Genomic DNA, 19,873 nt, shown 5'->3' on the forward strand with positions numbered 1-19,873 from the left:
ACTTAACTTTTTACCATTATGGACCAGATGGCATACATTTTAATTCGACTGTACTTTCTCCGTAAATTAGCAACAATTAAACGTACTCTTCATAGGAATACATCGTGATGAAATTAATAAGTGCTGTGATGTGACCTGGTAGATGTGAATTATTATTTGTGTGCGTTGGATTCGGGATGTTATGGATTCGAATCCCATGCTGGCCGTCCCGAAAACGGTTTTCCTCGGTTTCCCATTTTCACCACCAGGCGAATGCCGGAACAGTACCTTAATAAAAGATCAAGGCCAATTTCCTTCCCAATCCTTTCCCACCCATCCTTAGGGGAAAGACGCCAAATCAGAGTGCACCCCTTACAACCAATAGAGAGAGGTAGCTGTGTTATTTCAAGGCGCAATAAATCACATTTACAAAATGGTCCTTAGTATTTAGTGCCAAATTTTACATAGTGTTTTTCCTTTATTAGGTCCATGGATCAATTTACAGTGATGACACAGAGGTAGGGGAGAGCCTGGTGTTCACAAAACTAAATTATAAGGGTCTTTAGGTTATATGTGTTATTTGGGTTGCCCGTCTCTGAAAAAATAAGGGGCTGGTGAACCACTCAGTATATATTGTTTGGAAAGTGTTAAAATATTAAAAATAAAAAATATTTAAAATAAATATTCTGATTATAAATAATTTAACATAAAAACAAATAAATGCATTCATTAGTACCTTTTAGACATAAAAATAGCTATGCAAGCAACATGATAGATACTGTGATATGGAGAAACTATAACACTGAAAACAGTTAAATACATAAATACTAATAAATAAATGTGGTATTAAAAATTATTGAGCTACTTTGAAAAATCCATTCACTGAACTCCTGTCATTAACAATGATTTCATTTTAATAATTTAAGAAAATTAATAGTCATAAGATTAAAAGATAATTCTTTTACAGAATTAATACTTGCATAAATGTATAGTTATGTTGCTACCTTCTTCTTTTCAGTCTCTTCCTATACCCTTTTCCATACCAACCAGGATTAATAACAGATGTTTTTGCCACTGAACTGTCAGTATCTCCTTCACTCATTTCCTTATTGCACGACTCGTCCTTCTCCTCCTCACTCTGTTCATCATCACCATCCTCATCCTCACCACAACATTCACAAATTGAGCTGCTAAGCTTGCTGAAAACTGCATCAAAAGGACGATAAAATAGGCAATTATTTGAATTATAATTTAACTTACAAAATGAACACTTCTTGGCATACCCTACTGCAGATGAATCATCACAGCTTTGCTTGTTTGATTGTTCTGCATCTTTTGTACTTTCTGGTGTTGTCACTTTTAATGAAGACAATACATTTGTACTACACTTGTCAGGACTAACCTTTGTTCTACTGCCTTCAGCCTTACAAGACAGGGAGTCAGAAGGTAAACAAATCTCAGTCTTAGGAACATCCTGGTCACTTCGGCTTGTTTTACTATAATTATGTTCTATTTGAAACACAGCAGGCATGCTGGAGGAAACTATTGGAGAACTGATGCTCACCACTGATTCACTACTGTTAGCCACATTATTGGAACTTATACCAATATCACAACCTAAATTAGTAATACTGTTAAAATAACTTCTCTCTAAACAGTCACTAAAGCTATATAATTTATTACTGACATCGGCATGGGCATGGTTTCTAGAACCTTTAAAGTTTCCTACATCTAGATTGCAAATAAACTTGCTATTGTTTCTAACGCATATACTAGATTGATCATCACATACCACGTTTGTTTCACATACATTATTGCTAGAACTATCCTTTATATTCTGAACTCCACCAGTGCAATTCATATACAATGGATCATTAGAGCATGGGATGACACATTTGCTATGATTCAATGCTCTGTCTCCAAATGGATCTTCAACACGACCACCTTCTGAATCTACTTCATTGCACTCTACATCATCTGTTCCAACACTAACAAAGTGAAAGCTTTGCTGATCATGTTCAAGTTTATAAGAAGACATGAAAGAATTCTGATCAATTTTTGAACTGTCACAAAATATAGCCAAATCATCATCAATTTTGACACTAGCTTCCACTGACACATTCCCTTCCACTTTGAGTTTTACTCCTTCATAAACAATTTCCATAACTGGATTTAAATAATCTTGAATTTCTTGATTACTGTCAGTTTTAACACTTTTGTTCTTTGCTTCACCTTCAACACAAACAACAACAACAGAGTTTGATAAAGTATTTTTAAGGTCTCCATCTTCCTTCTTACACAAATTTTGAATGAATGGCATATTTGACCATTTACTCTCGCCAGTTTCGGTATCAGGCTTATTGCCATCAGAAGGATCTGGCGTGCCTACAGAAGTTGACCTGAGGATGGGCTGAGTAGTTGTGTGTTCCTCTGCAGTATGCAGAACTGTTGCATGAGGAAAGATTGGATCACGAACACGATCGTAGAAAGGAATCTTCATTTTGAGATGGGCCATTACTCGTTGCATCACATCATCACACCTTCCTGCAGAAAGAGGACGAATCACATTTCAGAATTGAACAATGTACAAAAATAATAATTTAAAAATCTCTATTTACTACGGTAAAATCTAGAAGTATGAATTCCAAAGGTGGAAAATCATTTAAATCTATATTAACTAGAATTCAAAATTTAGTCTCACATATTTTCATCTTGAAAAAAACAGTCTCTATAGTTTCTGAATGGAAAATAAAAACAAAAGGGCTAACATACACAATAAATAAAATTAATTCATTTACGAACTTCTGCCAAGATAAATTCATTACAAAGAAAAAACCTGACGATTATCTGTCAGAAGTGACTAAATATTTTTCAACGTCGTCTTCTTCTTCTTCTTCTTCTTCACCTCTTCTCACTCAGGTGGGGTTGGCTTTTCTGGTCGCCCTCCTCCAGTAGTTTCTATCTTGGACTCTATTTTTATTGGCACAGGTGTTTGTACAGGTTCTTTCTAACACAGGCTCTCCATCTTGTCTTGGGTCATCCTCGGGCTGGCTGGCTGGCCATCTACTACAGCTCTTTTCTACACTGATGGCGGGCGGCCTACATGCTGTCAGGGGAAGTGGGGTGCGGGGATCCAGCCAATCCAGCACAATGTAAGAAGCCGGTAAGGGAACGGGACAGAGAGCACTACTACAACGTTGCTGGAATTGCGTGCGCATTAAGTTGGGTAGAAATCTACATAACCTCGAAATAAATATGTTAATATGTTCTAGAATTAAATTGAAATAACAAATAACATAGTTCAACCTATTCAATACAAGTAAATAAGAAATTAGTGTTACATTCCTATTTAATTATAAGCGGAAGCGGTACCGGTTTCGACCCCAATCTGGGTCATGATCAGCCGAATAAAATGCAAAAACAATGCATAGGTAAATAAGAAATTAAAGAAATGTCGAAACCGGTACTGCTTCCGCTTATAATTAAATAGGAATGTAACACTACATTTCTTATTTACTTGTAATGAATAGGTTGAACTATGTTATTTGTGAATGAGATTTATTATCTTTTGGACGTTGTATAATAAGAGTTAAGTAATAATACATAAAGCAAGTGCATTGTCAAGAGACCGAAAAGCTATTCGCTCAAAAGTACAGAGTTACACAACACCTTTCTTACCTTACCTCACTCCAGCTGAAGTATCCGTGGTACGGCACTCCGACACTCTTTATCCTCACCAAGTAGCTTGTTTTTTTTTTTTGCTTTACGTCGCACCGACACAGATAGGTCTTATGGCGACGATGGGATAGGAAAGGGCTAGGAGTGGGAAGGAAGTGGCCGTGGCCTTAATTAAGGTACAGCCCCAGAATTTGCCTGATGTGAAAATGGGAAACCACGGAAAACCATTTTCAGGGCTGCTCACAGTGGGGTTCGAACCTACTATCTCCCGAATACTGGGTACTGGCCGCATTTAAGCGACTGCAGCTATCGAGCTCAGTAAGTAACTTGTTCAGTATTGGGTATTCACCCTCTACATAATACCTGAAGACTGTTCTTTTTATTACAGCTTTATCGAATCCGTCGATTGCCTTTGTTATACAGCTCCTTTTGATTCATTTGCGTGGTGATTGAAATGAGATAGAACCAGATAACTTGATACTATCTTTGCCATCCTTTACAATATGCTGAACAGCTCATGTACTAACCTGACAAGCTTCCGACACTCTCCGTTGCACTTTACACACACTCACTAATGGACCATTATTTTCTGCTTCCTTCTGAAAATATTTATGAACATTCTTGTTTGCTTACAGAACTCAACCGTTGTACTGTTCATGCATAATGTAGCGAAGAGCAGCTAAAACTGTTCTCACGATATAGAAAAACACTTTATTGCAGAGTACTATTTCTATTCATATGAACAAGGCTTGAATGCCCCACTGTAAAAGATATACAGATTTATTAACCACCAACAGGCTATTCCCAATTACAGATGGCATACTACATCTATAATCTATTTACTACAACCAACTTATTATTTACTTATAATTACATATTATTTACAAATAATCATCACAAACTATAATGTTCAAAACGTAACATCTTACAATACTACCTAGCGATCTATTATTTTGCCATATATAATACTGCCTTTCTAATTGTCTTTATATCAGAACAGAAGCAATACACAGATTCGCCAACATTGCTCAGCGTCCGCAGTGACTCTATTAACCATGAACTCCTTTGGTGTTCAGTTCTACACTTGATCTCATGAAACGTGACTCTGTGTCTTGTGTTTTGTGCTGGAACATGAAGTGGTATTAGCTGCAGGAGCTCCAGACAATCTATTCTATACGTTATGCATTTTATTGTGAACACTGCGTTAGCACATTTGCGACGCAACAGTGAATTCTACATTTGCAGCTGTTGGCAAAACTCATCATATAATGACGATGTCACTTTCTCTAGTGAGTCAAATATTGTTGGGATGATATCCAGATCTCGGTACCATATTCTAACCCTGATCTAATATAGGAAATATATAGAGTTTTCAGGGTTCGAACAGAAACAAAATCCCTACAATTTTTCTTACGAAAACCCAGAAACCTAAGAGATTTCCTTGTTATATAATCAATATGTTCCTGGAAGGAGAGGCCATATGTATTGCTTAATATGATACCTAAATCATTGATCATACCTACACGGTTTAAATATACGCTACTGAATGAATAATTATACTCGACAGGGGATTTCTTACGAATGAAGCTGATTACATTGCATTTCGAAACATTGACCTGCAACATCTACTTCTTACACCACTCACTCATATGAAGGGCATCTGATTCCAAAAGTTCACAGTCATTTTCAGACCCTATTCCCTTAAAGATTTTAAAATCCTCTGCATATAACAGACACTTGCTCAAATGAAAGATAGAAGGCAAATCATTAATCATCAAAATGAATAGAAGAGGCCCTAGAATTGAACCTTGTGGAACACCTGATGTTGGGTGGTACGGAAAAGATAGAAATCCTTCAGATTTTACAAGACAAGTTCTACCGGATAGATAAGATTTCAGCCATTCTAGGATCCTTCTATGCACCCCATATGCAGATAATTTAAGAATCAGGGCACTGTGTTGTACTGTGTCAGAAGCTTTTGAAAGATCAGTGATCCATTGTCCAAAGATTATTATTATTATACATACGTACATTATCATTATAGACTGTTATGCCTTTCAGCATTCAGTCTGCAAGCCTCTGAGAATTTACTAAACGTCACCACAATCCTCGATTTGCAACTAGTGTTGTGGCCTCATTTAGTTCTACACCTCTTATCTTTAAATCGTTAAATCGTTAGAAACCGAGTCTAACCATCGTCGTCATGGTCTCCCTCTACTTCTCTTACCCTCCATAACAGAGTCCATTATTCTCCTAGGTAACCTATCCTCCTCCATTCGTCTCACATGACCCCACCACCGAAGCTGGTTTATGCGTACAGCTTCATCCATCGAGTTCATTCCTAAATTAGCCTTTATCTCCTCATTCCGAGTACCCTCCTTCCATTGTTCCCACCTGTTTGTACCAGCAATCATTCTTGCTACTTTCATGTCTGTTACTTCTAACTTATGAATAAGATATCCTGAGTCCACCCAGCTTTCGCTCCCGTAAAGCAAAGTTGGTCCAAAAACAGACCGATGTAAAGATAGTTTCGTCTGGGAGCTGACTTCCTTCTTACAGAATACTGCTGATCGCAACTGCAAGCTCACAGCATTAGCTTTACTACACCTTGATTCAATCTCACTTACTATATTACCATCCTGGGAGAACACATAACCTAAATACTTGAAATTATCGACCTGTTCTAGCTTTGTATCACCAATCTGACATTCAATTCTGTTGAATTTCTTACCTACTGACATCAATTTAGTCTTCGAGAGGCTAATTTTCATACCATACTCATTGCACCTATTTTCAAGTTCCAAGATATTAGACTGCAGGCTTTCGGCACAGTCTGCCATTAAGACCAAGTCGTCAGCATAGGCCAAACTGCTTACTACATTTCCACCTAACTGAATCCCTCCCTGCCATTTTATACCTTTCAGCAGATGATCCATGTAAACTATGAACAGCAAAGGTGAAAGATTACAGCCTTGTCTAACTCCTGTAAGTACCCTGAACCAAGAACTCATTCTACCATCAATTCTCACTGAAGCCCAATTGTCAACATAAATGCCTTTGATTGATTTTAATAATCTACCTTTAATTCCATAGTCTCCCAGTATGGCAAACATCTTTTCCCTCGGTACCCTGTCATATGCTTTCTCTAGATCTACGAAACATAAACACAACTGCCTATTCCTCTCGTAGCATTTTTCAATTACCTGGCGCATACTGAAAATCTGATCCTGACAGCTCCTCTGTGGTCTGAAACCACGCTGGTTTTCATCCAACTTCCTCTCAACGACTGATCGCACCCTCCCTTCCAAGATGCCAGTGAATACTTTGCCTGGTATACTAATCAATGAGATACCTCGATAGCTGTTGCAATCCTTCCTGTTTCCTTGCTTATAGATAGGTGCAATTACTGCTTTTGTCCAATCTGAAGGTACCTTACCAACACTCCACGCTAATTTTACTACTCTATGAAGCCATTTCATCCCTGCCTTCCCACTATACTTCACCATTTCAGGTCTAATTTCATCTATTCCTGCTGCCTTATGACAATGGAGTTTATTTACTATCCTTTCCACTTCCTCAAGCATAATTTCACCAACATTTTCCTCCTCCCCATGAGCTTGGCTGTTTGCAACACCACCATGATGATTTCCTTTTACATTGAGAAGATGTTCAAAATATTCCCTCCACCTCTCCAGTGATTCCTTGGGGTCTATTATGAGTTCACCTGAATTACTCAAAACACTGTTCATTTCCTTTTTCCCTCCCTTCCTAAGATTTTTTATTACTGTCCAGAAAGGTTTCCCTGCTGCTTGACCTAGTCTTTCCAGGTTATTACCAAAATCTTCCCATGACTTCTTTTTGGATTCAACAACTATTTGTTTTGCTCTGTTTCTTTCATCTACGTACTAATCCCTGTCTGCCTCGGCCCTTGTTTGGAGCCATTTCTGATAAGCCTTCTTTTTACGTTTACAGGCTGCTCTCACTTCATCATTCCACCAAGATGTTCACCTTTTCCCATCTTTACACACAGTTGTTCCTAGGCATTCCCTTGCTGTTTCTACTACAGCATCCCTGTATGCCACCCATTCACTTTCTATATCCTGAACCTGCTTACTGTCTACTGTTCGAAACTTCTCACTAATCATATCCATGTACTTCTGTCTAATTTCCTCGTCCTGGAAATTTTCTACCCTTATTCATTTGCAGACAGATTTCACTTTCTCTACCCTAGGCCCAGAGATACTTAGTTCACTACAGATCAGATAGTGGTCTGTATCATCGAAAAATCCCCGAAAAACTCATACATTCCTAACAGATTTCCTGAATTCAAAGTCTGTTAAGATATAGTCTATTATGGATCTGGTACACCTAGCCTCCCATGTGTAGCGGTGAATAGCCTTATGCTTGAAGAATATATTCGTAACAGCTAAGCCCATACTAGCACAGAAGTCCAGCAAACGCTTCCCATTCCCATTAGCTTCCATATCTTCCCCACATTTACCAATCACCCTTTCGTATCCTTCAGTTCTATTCCCAACTCTCGCATTGAAATCGCCCATTAGCACTATTCTATCCTTGCTGTTGACCCTGACCACTATGTCACTCAATGCTTCATAAAACTTGTCAACTTCATCCTCATCTGCACCCTCACAGGTGAATACACGGACACAATTCTTGTCCTAATTCCCCCCACTGACAAATCTACCCACATCATTCGCTCATTTATGTGCCTAACATAAACTATGTTGCGTGCAATGGTATTCCTGATAAAGAGCCCTACCCCAGACTCTGCCCTTCCCTTTCTAACACCTGTCAAGTACACCTTATAATCTCCTATCTCTTCCTCATTATTTCCCCTTACCCGAATATCACTTACTCCTAGCACATCCAGATGCATCCTCTTTGCTGACTCAGCCAGTTCTACCTTCTTTCTTCCATAAGCCCCATTAATATTGATAGCTCCCCATCGAATTCCATTTCGTTCGCCAAGTTGTTTCTAAGGAGTCCCTCGCCTGTCAAATGGGAGTGGGACTCCATTACTCCCATAGGTCCGAGGCTTGCTTAAAGTGTTCTGAGCTCGGTAAATTCATGAAGCAGGATACTGCCCTACTTGCACATAGTCCAAGTGAGGATCCCTCCTGTAACGGGTTATGGACCACCGGTGAATTGTATAGTCCTACCCGCCTGAGCACAAGGAGGGCCACGACTCAGAATATGTCCGAGATGCCCACTCCCATTCCATAGCAACTGGTATCCCGACTCTCAGGACCACTTACTAGGCCACTCAGCCGTTGCCCATAGTTCACGAACTAGGACGTGACTACAGTAACCCACAAACATGAACCATTATTATTATTATTATTATTATTATTATTATTATTATTTGCCTTTATTTGTCGTGGCGAAGTTAGGACTCATGGTCCTCTCTTACACTTAACCACACTTCAATAACATGGTACATCTGAGAATAATATTCAGAATCTTATCTTAAAACTACCATTACAAACTAGAAACAAAATATGAAGCAATATAGCATAAGCACTATAAATATTCTTAGTCATATCTTAAAACTAATGTTATAAATTAAAAGTTGAATGACAATATAACATAAGCACAGAAAACGTACATTCACACACACACATTCACTATACCAGAGTCATTCAGCCTGGCGGCACACATTGAGGGGATGCTCAAGGCAAGATGACTTAAAGGAGTTTAAGGATTTTATGGCTCTAATGTTGTGGGGGACAGAATTCCATATTCTAGCTCCATGCGCAACAAAGAAACGGCTAAATGCTGCTGACCTGCTGAGAGGGATAGGAAATTGAGTTGTGAAGATAAGCAGTAGGGGATATTCTCTTGATGGATGCAGTACTTTTGCATCCATCTCTTGACGCAGGCCAGAGTAAAGTGTAGCTTCCACCGAAGTCCCAGTCTCATCCATGACTGTGACAATATGGAAGTTGCTGGGGTATGGGTAGTGCTGAGTAATGACATTCAGAGCACGACTAGTGCATCTGAGTGTTATGAAAGGTGCTGCTCATAGGGTCAGTTGTGCTGCAATAGTACTTTCTGACCCAGTGAGGAAAGCAATGGCAAACTACCTCACTCCTCATCTTGCCTAGTATGCCTCATTTTGGTGCTGCCATTGGTTTTTGGGGTTTCCTTATAACCGCATAACCTTTGGTGGTGCTATTTGAGGATCCAACCAGCCTCTGGGCTGATGACCTAACAGACAGACTTGAAAGATTAATACAGACACGTGGAGGTTTCTATATTGTTCAAATTTTAGAAGGGAAAGTTGACGATAATAAGGAGTAACATAAACATCATAGCGTAAGGAGAAGATAAAAATTTAATATACGAGTTGATAGCATGTTGTAATCGGTTTAGTTGTTCTCTCGTGGCATAGATTAGTACTACGTCACAGTAGGAAAGTATAGGGAGGATAAGAGTATTTACAAACCTAATTGTCATGTTTCGTGGCAGCATATTTTGATATTTTAGTGGGTGAAGGGAAACGAACACTTTTCTACAGATATTTGTAACATGCTCTCCCCAGTTAAGATTCTCGTTTATAATTACACCAAGATTTCTTACTGAGTTTATGTACAGAATAATTTTCTAAGATAAAGTTAGGGGCGGTATGTTTTTGTTTTTTGACGCACGGATTTGTTTCATCTGTCCAACAACAACAGCTTTATACTTTGATGGATTGATTAAAATATAGTTTTCATGAGAGTATGCACAGATATTAAGTCAGAGTTCATATAACTTATTGTTTGATTGATGTCTGAAATTTTAGAATGATAATAGATTTGTAGATTGTCAGCACATAAGGGGTATTTACAGTATCTTAGCTGTGTCGATATATCGTTCATATAGATAACAAAGAGAAGTGGTCCAAGTACTGAGTCTTGTGGTACTCCTGAATATTTCATTACCCATTCAGATGACCTATTCTGAAGAATTACGCGTTGTTTTTGTTCGGTAAGATATGAGATCTCCCTGCGAACCATGTGACCTTGCCGCAGTGGGGAGGCTTGCGTGTCCCAATGAAACAGATAGCCGATCCAAGTGCAACCATATCGGATGGGTATCTGTTGAGAGACCATACTAAGGAATGGTTCATAGAAAGGGGCGTAGCAGCCTTTCGGGAGTTGCTAGGGCGTCAGTCAAGATGACAGACTGACATGGCCTTGTAATAATACTCAACATAGCTTAACTGTGCTGATACTGCTACACGGCTGAAAGAAACGGGAACTACAGCCGTAACTAACTCCCGAGGACATGCAGCTCTCTCTATATGAATAATGTACTGATGATGGCTTCCTCCCGGGTAAACTATTCCGGAGGTAAACTACTCCCCCATTCGGATCTTCGGGTGGGGACTATATGAGAGGGGGCGATCATCAGGAAGATGGATACTGACATTCTGTGAGTCGGAGTGTGGAATGTTAGAAGTTTGAATCGTTGTGGTAGATTAGAGAATCTGAAAAGGGAGATGGGTAGACTAAAATTACATGTAATTGATTTAAGTGAAGTATGTTGGCAGGAAGAACAGGATTTTTGGTCAGGCGACTACAGAATTATCAACACAAAATCAAACAAGGTAAATGCAGGAGTTGGTTTATTAATGAATAAGAAAATAGGGCAGCGGGTAAGCTACTACGACCAGCATAGTGAAAGAATTATTGTCGTCAAGATAGACACCAAACCAATGTCTACCACAATAGTGCAGGTCTATATGCCTACTAGTTCAGCGGAGGATGAGGAAATCGAAAGAATATATGAAGAGATAGAAGATTTAATAAAATATGTAAAACGTGACGAGAATCTAAGTGTGATGGGAGACTGGAATGTAGTGGTAGGCCAAGGAAGAGAAGGTAATAGAGTAAGAGAATTTGGATTGGGACAAAGGAATGAAAGAGGAAGTTGGCTGGTTGAATTATGCACTGATCATAATTTAGTCCTTGCCAATACTTGGTTCAAACACCACAAACGACGGCTATATACATGGAAGAGACCTGGAGACACTGGAAGGTATCAAATAGACTTCTTTATGATTAGGCAGAGATTCAGAAACCAGGTGTTGGATTGCAAAACTATCCCCGGAGCAGACGTGGACTCTGACCACAACTTGTTGGTCATGAAATGCCATCTGAAGTTGAAAAAATTGAAGAAAGGAGAGAATGCAAAAAGATGTGATCTAGACAAGTTGAAAGAAAAGAGTGTGAAGGATTGTTTCAAATAACATGTTACACAAGGACTAAATGAAAAGGCTGAAGGAAACACAAGAGAGGAAGAGTGGATAGTCATGAAAAATGAAATCAGTCGGGCTGCTGAAGAAATGTTAGGAAGGATGAAATGATCAACTAAAAATAAGTGGATAACTCAGGAGATACTACACCTGATTGATGAACGACGAAAATACAAGAATGCTAGAAATGAAGAGGGCAGAAAAGAATACAGGCGATTAAAGAATGAAGTGGACAGAAAGTGCAAGGTAGCTAAATAAGAATGGCTGAAGGAGGAATGCAAGAATGTCGAAGGTTGTATGGTCCTAGGAAAGGTAGATGCTGCATACAAGAAAATCAAGGAAACCTTTGGAGAAAGGTAATCTAGGTGTATGAATATTAAGAGCTCAGATGGAAAGCCACTTCTAGGGAAAGAAGACAAAGCAGAAAGATGGCAGGAACATATCCAACAGTTGTATAAAGGTAAAGATGTAGACAATTTGGTTCTGGAACAAGAAGAGGCTACTGATGCTGATGAAATGGGGGACCCAATTTTGAGGTCAGAGTTTGACAGAGCTGTGAGCGACCTAAATAGGAACAAGGCACCTGGAACTGATGACATTCCCTCTGAATTACTGACTGTCGTAGGAGAAACCAGCATGGCCAGGTTATTCCATTTAGTGTGTAAGATGTATGAGACAGGAGAAGCCCCATCCGATTTTTGGCATTATGTTGTTATACCTATTCCCAAAAAAGCCGGTGATGACAGGTATGAAAACTACCGCACCATTAGTTTAGTATTTCATGTCTGCAAAATTTTAACACGTATTATTTACAGAAGAATGGAAAAGCAAGTTGAAGCTGAGTTGGGAGAAAATCAATTTGGCTTCAGAAGAAATGTAGGAGCACGTGAAGCAATCCTGACTTTGCTTCTGATCTTAGAGGATCGAATCAAGAAGGACAAGCCCACGTACATGGCATTCGTAGATCTAGAAAAGGCATTTGATAATGTTGATTGAACCAAGCTATTTGAGATTCTGAAGGTGATTGGGATCAGATACCGAGAATGAAATTTATCGACAATCTGTATAAAAATCAGTCTGCAGTGATAAGGATAGAAGGCTTTGAAAAAGCAGCAGCAATCCAGAAAGGAGTGAGGCAAGGCTGCAGTTTGTCCCCCTCCTTTTCAATGTTCACATAGAATAGGCAGTAAAGGAAATCAAAGAGGAATTTGGAAAGGGAATTACAATCCAAGGAGAGGAAATCAAAACCTTGAGATTTGCCGATGATACTGTTATTTTATCCGAGACTGCAGAAGATCTCGAGAAGCTGCTGAATGGAATGGACGAAATCTTGGGTAAGGAGTACAAAATGAAAATAAATAAGTCCAAAACAAAAGTAATGGAGTGCAGTCGAACGAAGGCAGGTGATGCAAGAAATATTAGATTAGGAAATGAAGTCTTAAAGGAAGTAGATAAATATTGTTACTTGAGTAGTAAAATAACTAACGATGGCAGAAGTAAGGATGGCATAAAATGCAGACTAGCACAAGCAAGGAAGAGCTTTTTTAAAAAAAAAAAAAGAAATTTACTCACTTCAAACATTGATAGAGGAATTAGAATGATGTTTTTGAAGACTTTCGTGTGAAGCGTGGCATTGTATGGAAGTGAAAAATGGACGAAAACTAGCTCAGAAAGAAAGAGAATAGAAACTTTTGAAATGTAGTGTTACAGAAGGATGCTGAAGGTGAGATGGATAGATCGAATCACGAATGAGGAGATACTGAATCGAATTCTTGAGAGGAGATCAATTTAGCTAAATTTTATGAGAAGAAGAGATAGAATGATAGGACACATCTTAAGACACCTAAGACTTGTTCAGATGGGTTTTGAAGGAAGTGGAGGAGGTAAGAGCGGTAGGGGTAGACCAAGGTATGTAAATGACAAGCAGATTAGAGCAGGTGTAGGATGCAATAGTTACGTAGAAATGAAAAGGTTAGCACAAGATAGAGTGGCATGGAGGGCTGCATCAAACCAGTCTATGGACTGATGACTCAAACAGCAACAAGGTATGAAATAATTCTAGAGCTGTCTGTCCAAGGTGAAGTGATTTCAATTTAGCAACCAGTACTTCTGTATTTACTGTGTCAAAGGCACTGCTAAAATCAAGAAGTAACATCACCTGCCTTTCGTCCAGAGCATGTCTCATGTCATCTGCAACCTTCAGCAGGGCAGTGGCCATACTATGTCCCTTTTTGAAACCTGATTGTAAAGGGTCAAATAGTTTGTATTTATTTAAATAGTCAGTTAACGCGTACTATGCGTTCAAGAGGCTTGGAGAAAGACAAATGTATGCAAATAGGTCGATAATCTGTTATAAGTACAGGTGAGGAAGTTTTGGGAACAGGTTTTATAATGGCATTTTCCCACATTTTTGGAAAGAGGCCAGTTGTGAGGCACGTGTTGTATATATGAGTAATGGCGGGAAGAATAATGTCAATGATGTGATTGATAATACCACGCATTTCACGTCAATCTCTGTGACTTCGCAAAATTCAAAGAATGGTCTATTTGGTGGTGGCTGGTTCAGAAGAGAATTTATAGTCTGTGATATTGTCTGCATTTCCAGTTTATTTCAGAAAAATGAGCATTTAATCTCTCCAGACAGATGTCTGGATTACATGGCTGGGGCAAAGCTTTCCCAGTTCCAATGTAACAAAGTTGTTTCCAAGGGTTTGATACATTTAAATTTCCAGCCAGGTGATAGCAAAAAAGAATTTATTTCGATTTATTACCTTAATTCTATTCCGAAGTGTCCGATACTGTTCAAGCGCAATGGGAGAGAATATGAGTCTGTAGAGCCGGTGTAACGCGTCACGGTGATACATCATTTGTTTAATGTCATCGGTCAGCCATGGAGAAGAAGGTCGGGAGACTTCACCTGTACGCTTAGGTGCATGTTTATTAAGGAGACCAAGTATAAGTGAACTAAAAGTTTCAACTTTCTTATCAACATCATTTGTATTTTTTATGTCATCCCAAGGACTATTCAAAGCAACAACTCTCAGATGATCTACGTTTATATGCTGAATGTCCCTGAATGTGATGTATCTCAACTTATACTTGGGTACTTTGAGCGAGTAAGACAAGTATATTAAGTCATGTGTCGATATGCTAGGGGTAGGGATCTGTCCATGTGATACTATTTTCTGTGGGTTGTTAGTGATCATTAAGTCAACTAGTGTATGTGAAGATAAGGTATGATTCGTCGGTTTTAGTGGAAGTATTGTCATGCCACGTGTGGAAAATACTTAACAATTGTTTTGTATCTCCAGCCTGTTCCAGTAAATTAGTACCGAAGTCTCCAAATATTAAAATATGTTCATAAGCAGGTGATAGTCTGTAGAATGCCTTCAATGTCTGAGAGGTGACCTACCTCTGGTGGCCGATAAACAACTCCTATTCCGACTTTAACTGTTGTCACAGTGATCTCGGCAGAAATGAACTCAGGTCTCGGGTCAGCACAGTGGGCAGATGTGCATACGATTTTATATTTAATATCATCTCTACAGTACAAGACTACTCCTCCACCTCTTTTATCTATTCGGTCATGCCTGTAAATATTATAGCCCATTATGTGTACCATACCACTTGGGATAGTTGCACGTAACCAGCTCTCACTAACACAAGCTTCGTGTACATTGCTGTTTTCAAGGAGAGCTGTTAGCTCCTCATGGTGAGCAGGCAGGGATTGAGAATTTGAATGAATGCAGTTCAATGATCGTGAGTTGGCCTGAAAGACTTTCACTAATGAGCTCTGCTCTGGCAGCAGGGTGTCTCCGTTCTCGGATAGGAGAGGTTAGGGGTAGAGGAACAGTCAGGTCCACAGCTGGCAGTGGTAATAACAGTGCTCATCACACAAAGCAGAATACCAAGTAGAATACAGGCTTCTTACCTCCGTATCTCCTCCGATATCGTGCCGGCTTTCCATGCACTCAATCACATTCACACTCAAGAATAACACACTATAATACAAACTTAAACTAATCCACATTGTCATTACTTCACAACACTGTTTCACCCCCTAGCTGCCTGAATAATATTGTTAAGGTCAGCTCGTGTGGTCACTTGTAATTTTTTCCCATGAGAGCTTAAAATAATGATTCATCCATCCTGAGTCCATACAGATTTCGGACCGAAATGGTCACGCGAGGCGTTAAATATGTCCTTTCTCATTGCTGTTAGTGATTCCGTTATCAGCATACCCGATCCCTTCAGCAATTTCTTTGCACGCCAGATACAGTCACGTTCATGATTTTGCCTTTTCCCTCCCGTCACTACCTCAGCTGTTGTTCTCCTTGGTTTCCCAATCCTGTGGCAGTGATCTAAATTGTCCAATGTCAAGTCTACCCCTAGATGGGATTTCACAACACCAAATACTTTATCACAGACGTCCTTGTTCGGAGCTTATGCCACCCCGTGGAGTAATAGGCAGTTTCTCCTGCTGTACTGCTCTGCTTCGTCAATTAGGTTGTCCTGTTTAGAGATCTGGTTGTGCATTTCATTAAGTTCAGACTTCACCACCTTGATTATTATTATTATTTAGCATACGGCATAAAATATACATCTATATATTAAAAAAATTGGTGAAAACTGAAGTCAGTCAGTACGGCCATTCTATCCGGTTGATTTCCTTCATTTTTTTAAACTGAAAGGTATTCATGCACAGATTTGTCATCAGGCATTATAAATCACTTAACTTTCGCCTTCCTCAAATTATTTGATTTTTTTCAATTTTTTGTCTCTTTGAAGCTATCATATCTTTGGCTCTAATTGAGGTACGGAGTTCGTTTTGACCTAAGAAAACTCAGTGGATCAAGATCTTTCATTTCAGCTCTAAACTATTCAAATTGGTTGATTCTGAGGAAAGTTATGAGTGCACATTCAATTTGACGTCCCATTTCTTCAACATTCTTTTTCTCATTGAAGCAATTAAATTTTTTGTTCTAATTGAGGTACGCAGTTCGTTTTGGTCTAAAAACACTCAGTGGATCAAGTGCTTTCTTTTGAGGTAATAACTACTTAAATTGCTAGATTCTGAAAAAAGTTATGAGTACATTTGTCTCCATGACGAAGATCTTTCAAGGACTTTTCAACAATTCAGCGCGTAGTGTTGTTCCAAGGAATGTTTCATTCAATTTCTTTGTGTGATGTATTTTCAAGTGTTTTGTTGACATAATATTACATTCTATTACCGCAGCAGATCATGTGCTTTATTTCATTAAGTCGGAACTTTGCAAATACATCCGTGAGTAGGGTAACGAACAACATCATACTTTGCACATTGCGGGCGGAGCCAGCGGGAAAGTGCTAGTATATACAATTAAATATGGCTCCTCTGTGACACAAGCTCTGAAAGACTGGAACTCAAGGGCAAGTGCGTCTAGGGAAACATCACCGGGGTTGGTAGCACTGTTGGTGGGGATACGTGTTGCCTTCTTGAAGCAAGCTTGGATGTTATTAATCTTTTCTTTGAATGAAGAAATCCACTTGTTCAAAGACTTTAGAGACATTGTGAATGAATGTATTTAATCACTGAGTATTATTTAGTAATGTAACTTGATCTAGTACACACAAATTGTAGTTAAACTTGCTGATTTGCTAGGTGGTTTACAGAGCTCTCCCACATCCACTTCCTCACCGCCACCATCTTAGAATTCAAGACTAGGAGATGTAGTTATAACATAAGCCAAGGTTTGACACCATGGAACACTTCTGTACAAAACCATGCTGTTCATTCGAAAGGTATTGGTTCACTTGCTTGTTGTTTTAAGGGGCCTAATATCGAAGGTCATCGGCCCGGTATTGGTTCGAACAGGTGTATAGCCCCCCATACACTATTCTCTCAGCCACCTTCAACAACAGTGATTGCAAAACAACAGGCCTATAATTATAAAATTTACGATTATCCCCTTTTTTAAACACCGGAACAACATAGGCTCTCTTCCACTCAGAGGGGAAATACCCAGCTTGAAAGGACTTGTTCAGTGGACAGGTTAGTGAGATAGCCAACTTCGGACCACATGCTTTCAACACAACACCAGGGATATTATCTGGTCCATTTGACTTGTTGATGTCAACTGCCAAAAGAATTTCCATAACCTCACTGGCAGACATCACCATGGTTTCCAGCGTAGAGTAGCTGAGAAATTCGAATGGTGAATTACAGGTTAATGAGGGGGCGTGGTATTTACTAAAAGACAGTAAAATTAAATTCTTTCAAGGTCCACCTATTCAATATAATGACGTTTTATTGTGATTTAATCACATGTCAAATAGTCAAATGGTACTAGTTTCGGCATCTATGTGCCATCATCAGCCTTGAGTACAAATTAAAACAAGATATATATTCCTAAAACATCTAAAACACATTTTAACTCATTATAACATAACATACAATTAATGTGGTGATACATGAAATACGATAAAATTATGATACAATTGGTGTGATAAAAAATTCTTAAAATTCTGGCTGTTCGTTACATAATTCAGTCTGTGGGCATCCGGGATAAGTGAATTTTTGCAGTTGTATGCTGTCTATGTGAATGACATTTGTTCCTTTAGATATTAGGTGGTTCCAGGGAAGTTTACTTTGATCATATAAGATCGTGATGTAATTAGAGATGAATTCCCACTTCAATTTGAACCTGAAGGAGAAATAGCCACGTTAGACGTTGGAAGCAATGTGTGGAAGTTACTAGAAACATTAGAATCGTTGAATGATGATTGACTCACCTTGAGCAGCATGTAAACGTGTTGTTACACAGACGGAGCCGGACGAAGTGTGTGGGCAACGGTAAAGGAGGCAAGGGGAAGGAAGGAGGCGGAGCTCTTGTGGAGGAATGGAACTAAGGCGGGGCGGAAGGATGGGGTAGTAGGGGTAATTGACGGGGGTGTGTATTCCGGATTACTTGGAAAATTGAACTGTTTTTCGATAGTTTGGTATTTTTAAGCCAATTGATTAAAAGATCAAAAAGAATATTGGGTTTCTCGTAAATCTCATTTAAATTGTAATTGGGGTTAAAATATTGGTCGCAGTTGACGTAACAACTTTCAATTATATTCATTATGGGTCCCTTGTTTACTGTTTGAAGAACTTCCATATCTTGTTCAATGTCGGTAAATTTGTGATTAGTGTCGTGCATATGTATACCCATGGCGGAGAACTTATTGTGTCTCATCGCGTTGACGTGTTCCGAATATCTAATCATAAAGTTGCGTCCTGTTCGACCTATGTAAGAGCTGTTGCATTGATTGCATTTTAGTCTATATATTCCAGATTTGGAGTAGATACTGGGGGTATTGATTGATGCAGAGTTGTGTAAAATTTCGGAGGTTCTATTGTTAGTTTTGAATAAAATTCTTACATTGTGTTTTCGGAAAAGATTGGTGATTTTGTGGACGTCTTTATTATAAGTGAAGGTGGTTGAGATAGGAGTTTTTTCTTTTTCTTTTATGAGTTTGATTTTAGGCCGGTACCTATATTTATTATTTGTTCTATAAACTGCCTGTTGTACCCATTGAACTTGGCAATTGCCCTTATGGTATTAAGTTCATTATTAAGATCTTTCTTTGCCATGGGTATGGCGAAGGCTCGATATACCATGCTATTGTATGCTGCACGTTTGTGCATTATGGGATGTATGGAATCTTTGTGTATAGTGTTAGCAGTTTGTGTAGGTTTCCTGTATATTTTGTAAGACAGGCCAGATGTATTTCTAATAATGGTTATATCTAGAAAACTGATTGCTTTATTGGTTTCTGACTCTAGTGTGAATTTAATGTATGGGTCAATACTATTCAAGTCTTGAAGAGTGGATTCCGCGTTCTTGATTGATTCATCCATAATGACGAATGTGTCGTCTACATATCTAGCCCACATGATAATATTTGGAAAATTGTTATTATTGATTTTTGTAT

At 38.9% G+C, this 19,873-nt stretch overlaps 1 protein-coding gene across 2 annotated transcripts in view; it reads right to left on the bottom strand.

Moving 5' to 3' along the window:
* Positions 1-461: 461 nt before the first annotated feature.
* Positions 462-19,873, bottom strand: part of Sirt7 (sirtuin 7) — a 197,416-nt gene continuing 178,004 nt past the window's right edge. For both annotated transcript variants that reach the window (XM_067149238.2, XM_067149239.2), the window contains exon 7: positions 462-2,523. In XM_067149238.2, the coding sequence (XP_067005339.2) occupies positions 980-2,523 (1,544 nt within the window). In that variant the 3' untranslated portion in view covers positions 462-979. The remainder of the gene's footprint in view (positions 2,524-19,873) is intronic.

The sequence above is a fragment of the Anabrus simplex genome, chromosome 6 (genome assembly GCF_040414725.1).
Source record: "Anabrus simplex isolate iqAnaSimp1 chromosome 6, ASM4041472v1, whole genome shotgun sequence".
Lineage (NCBI taxonomy): Eukaryota > Metazoa > Arthropoda > Insecta > Orthoptera > Tettigoniidae > Anabrus > Anabrus simplex.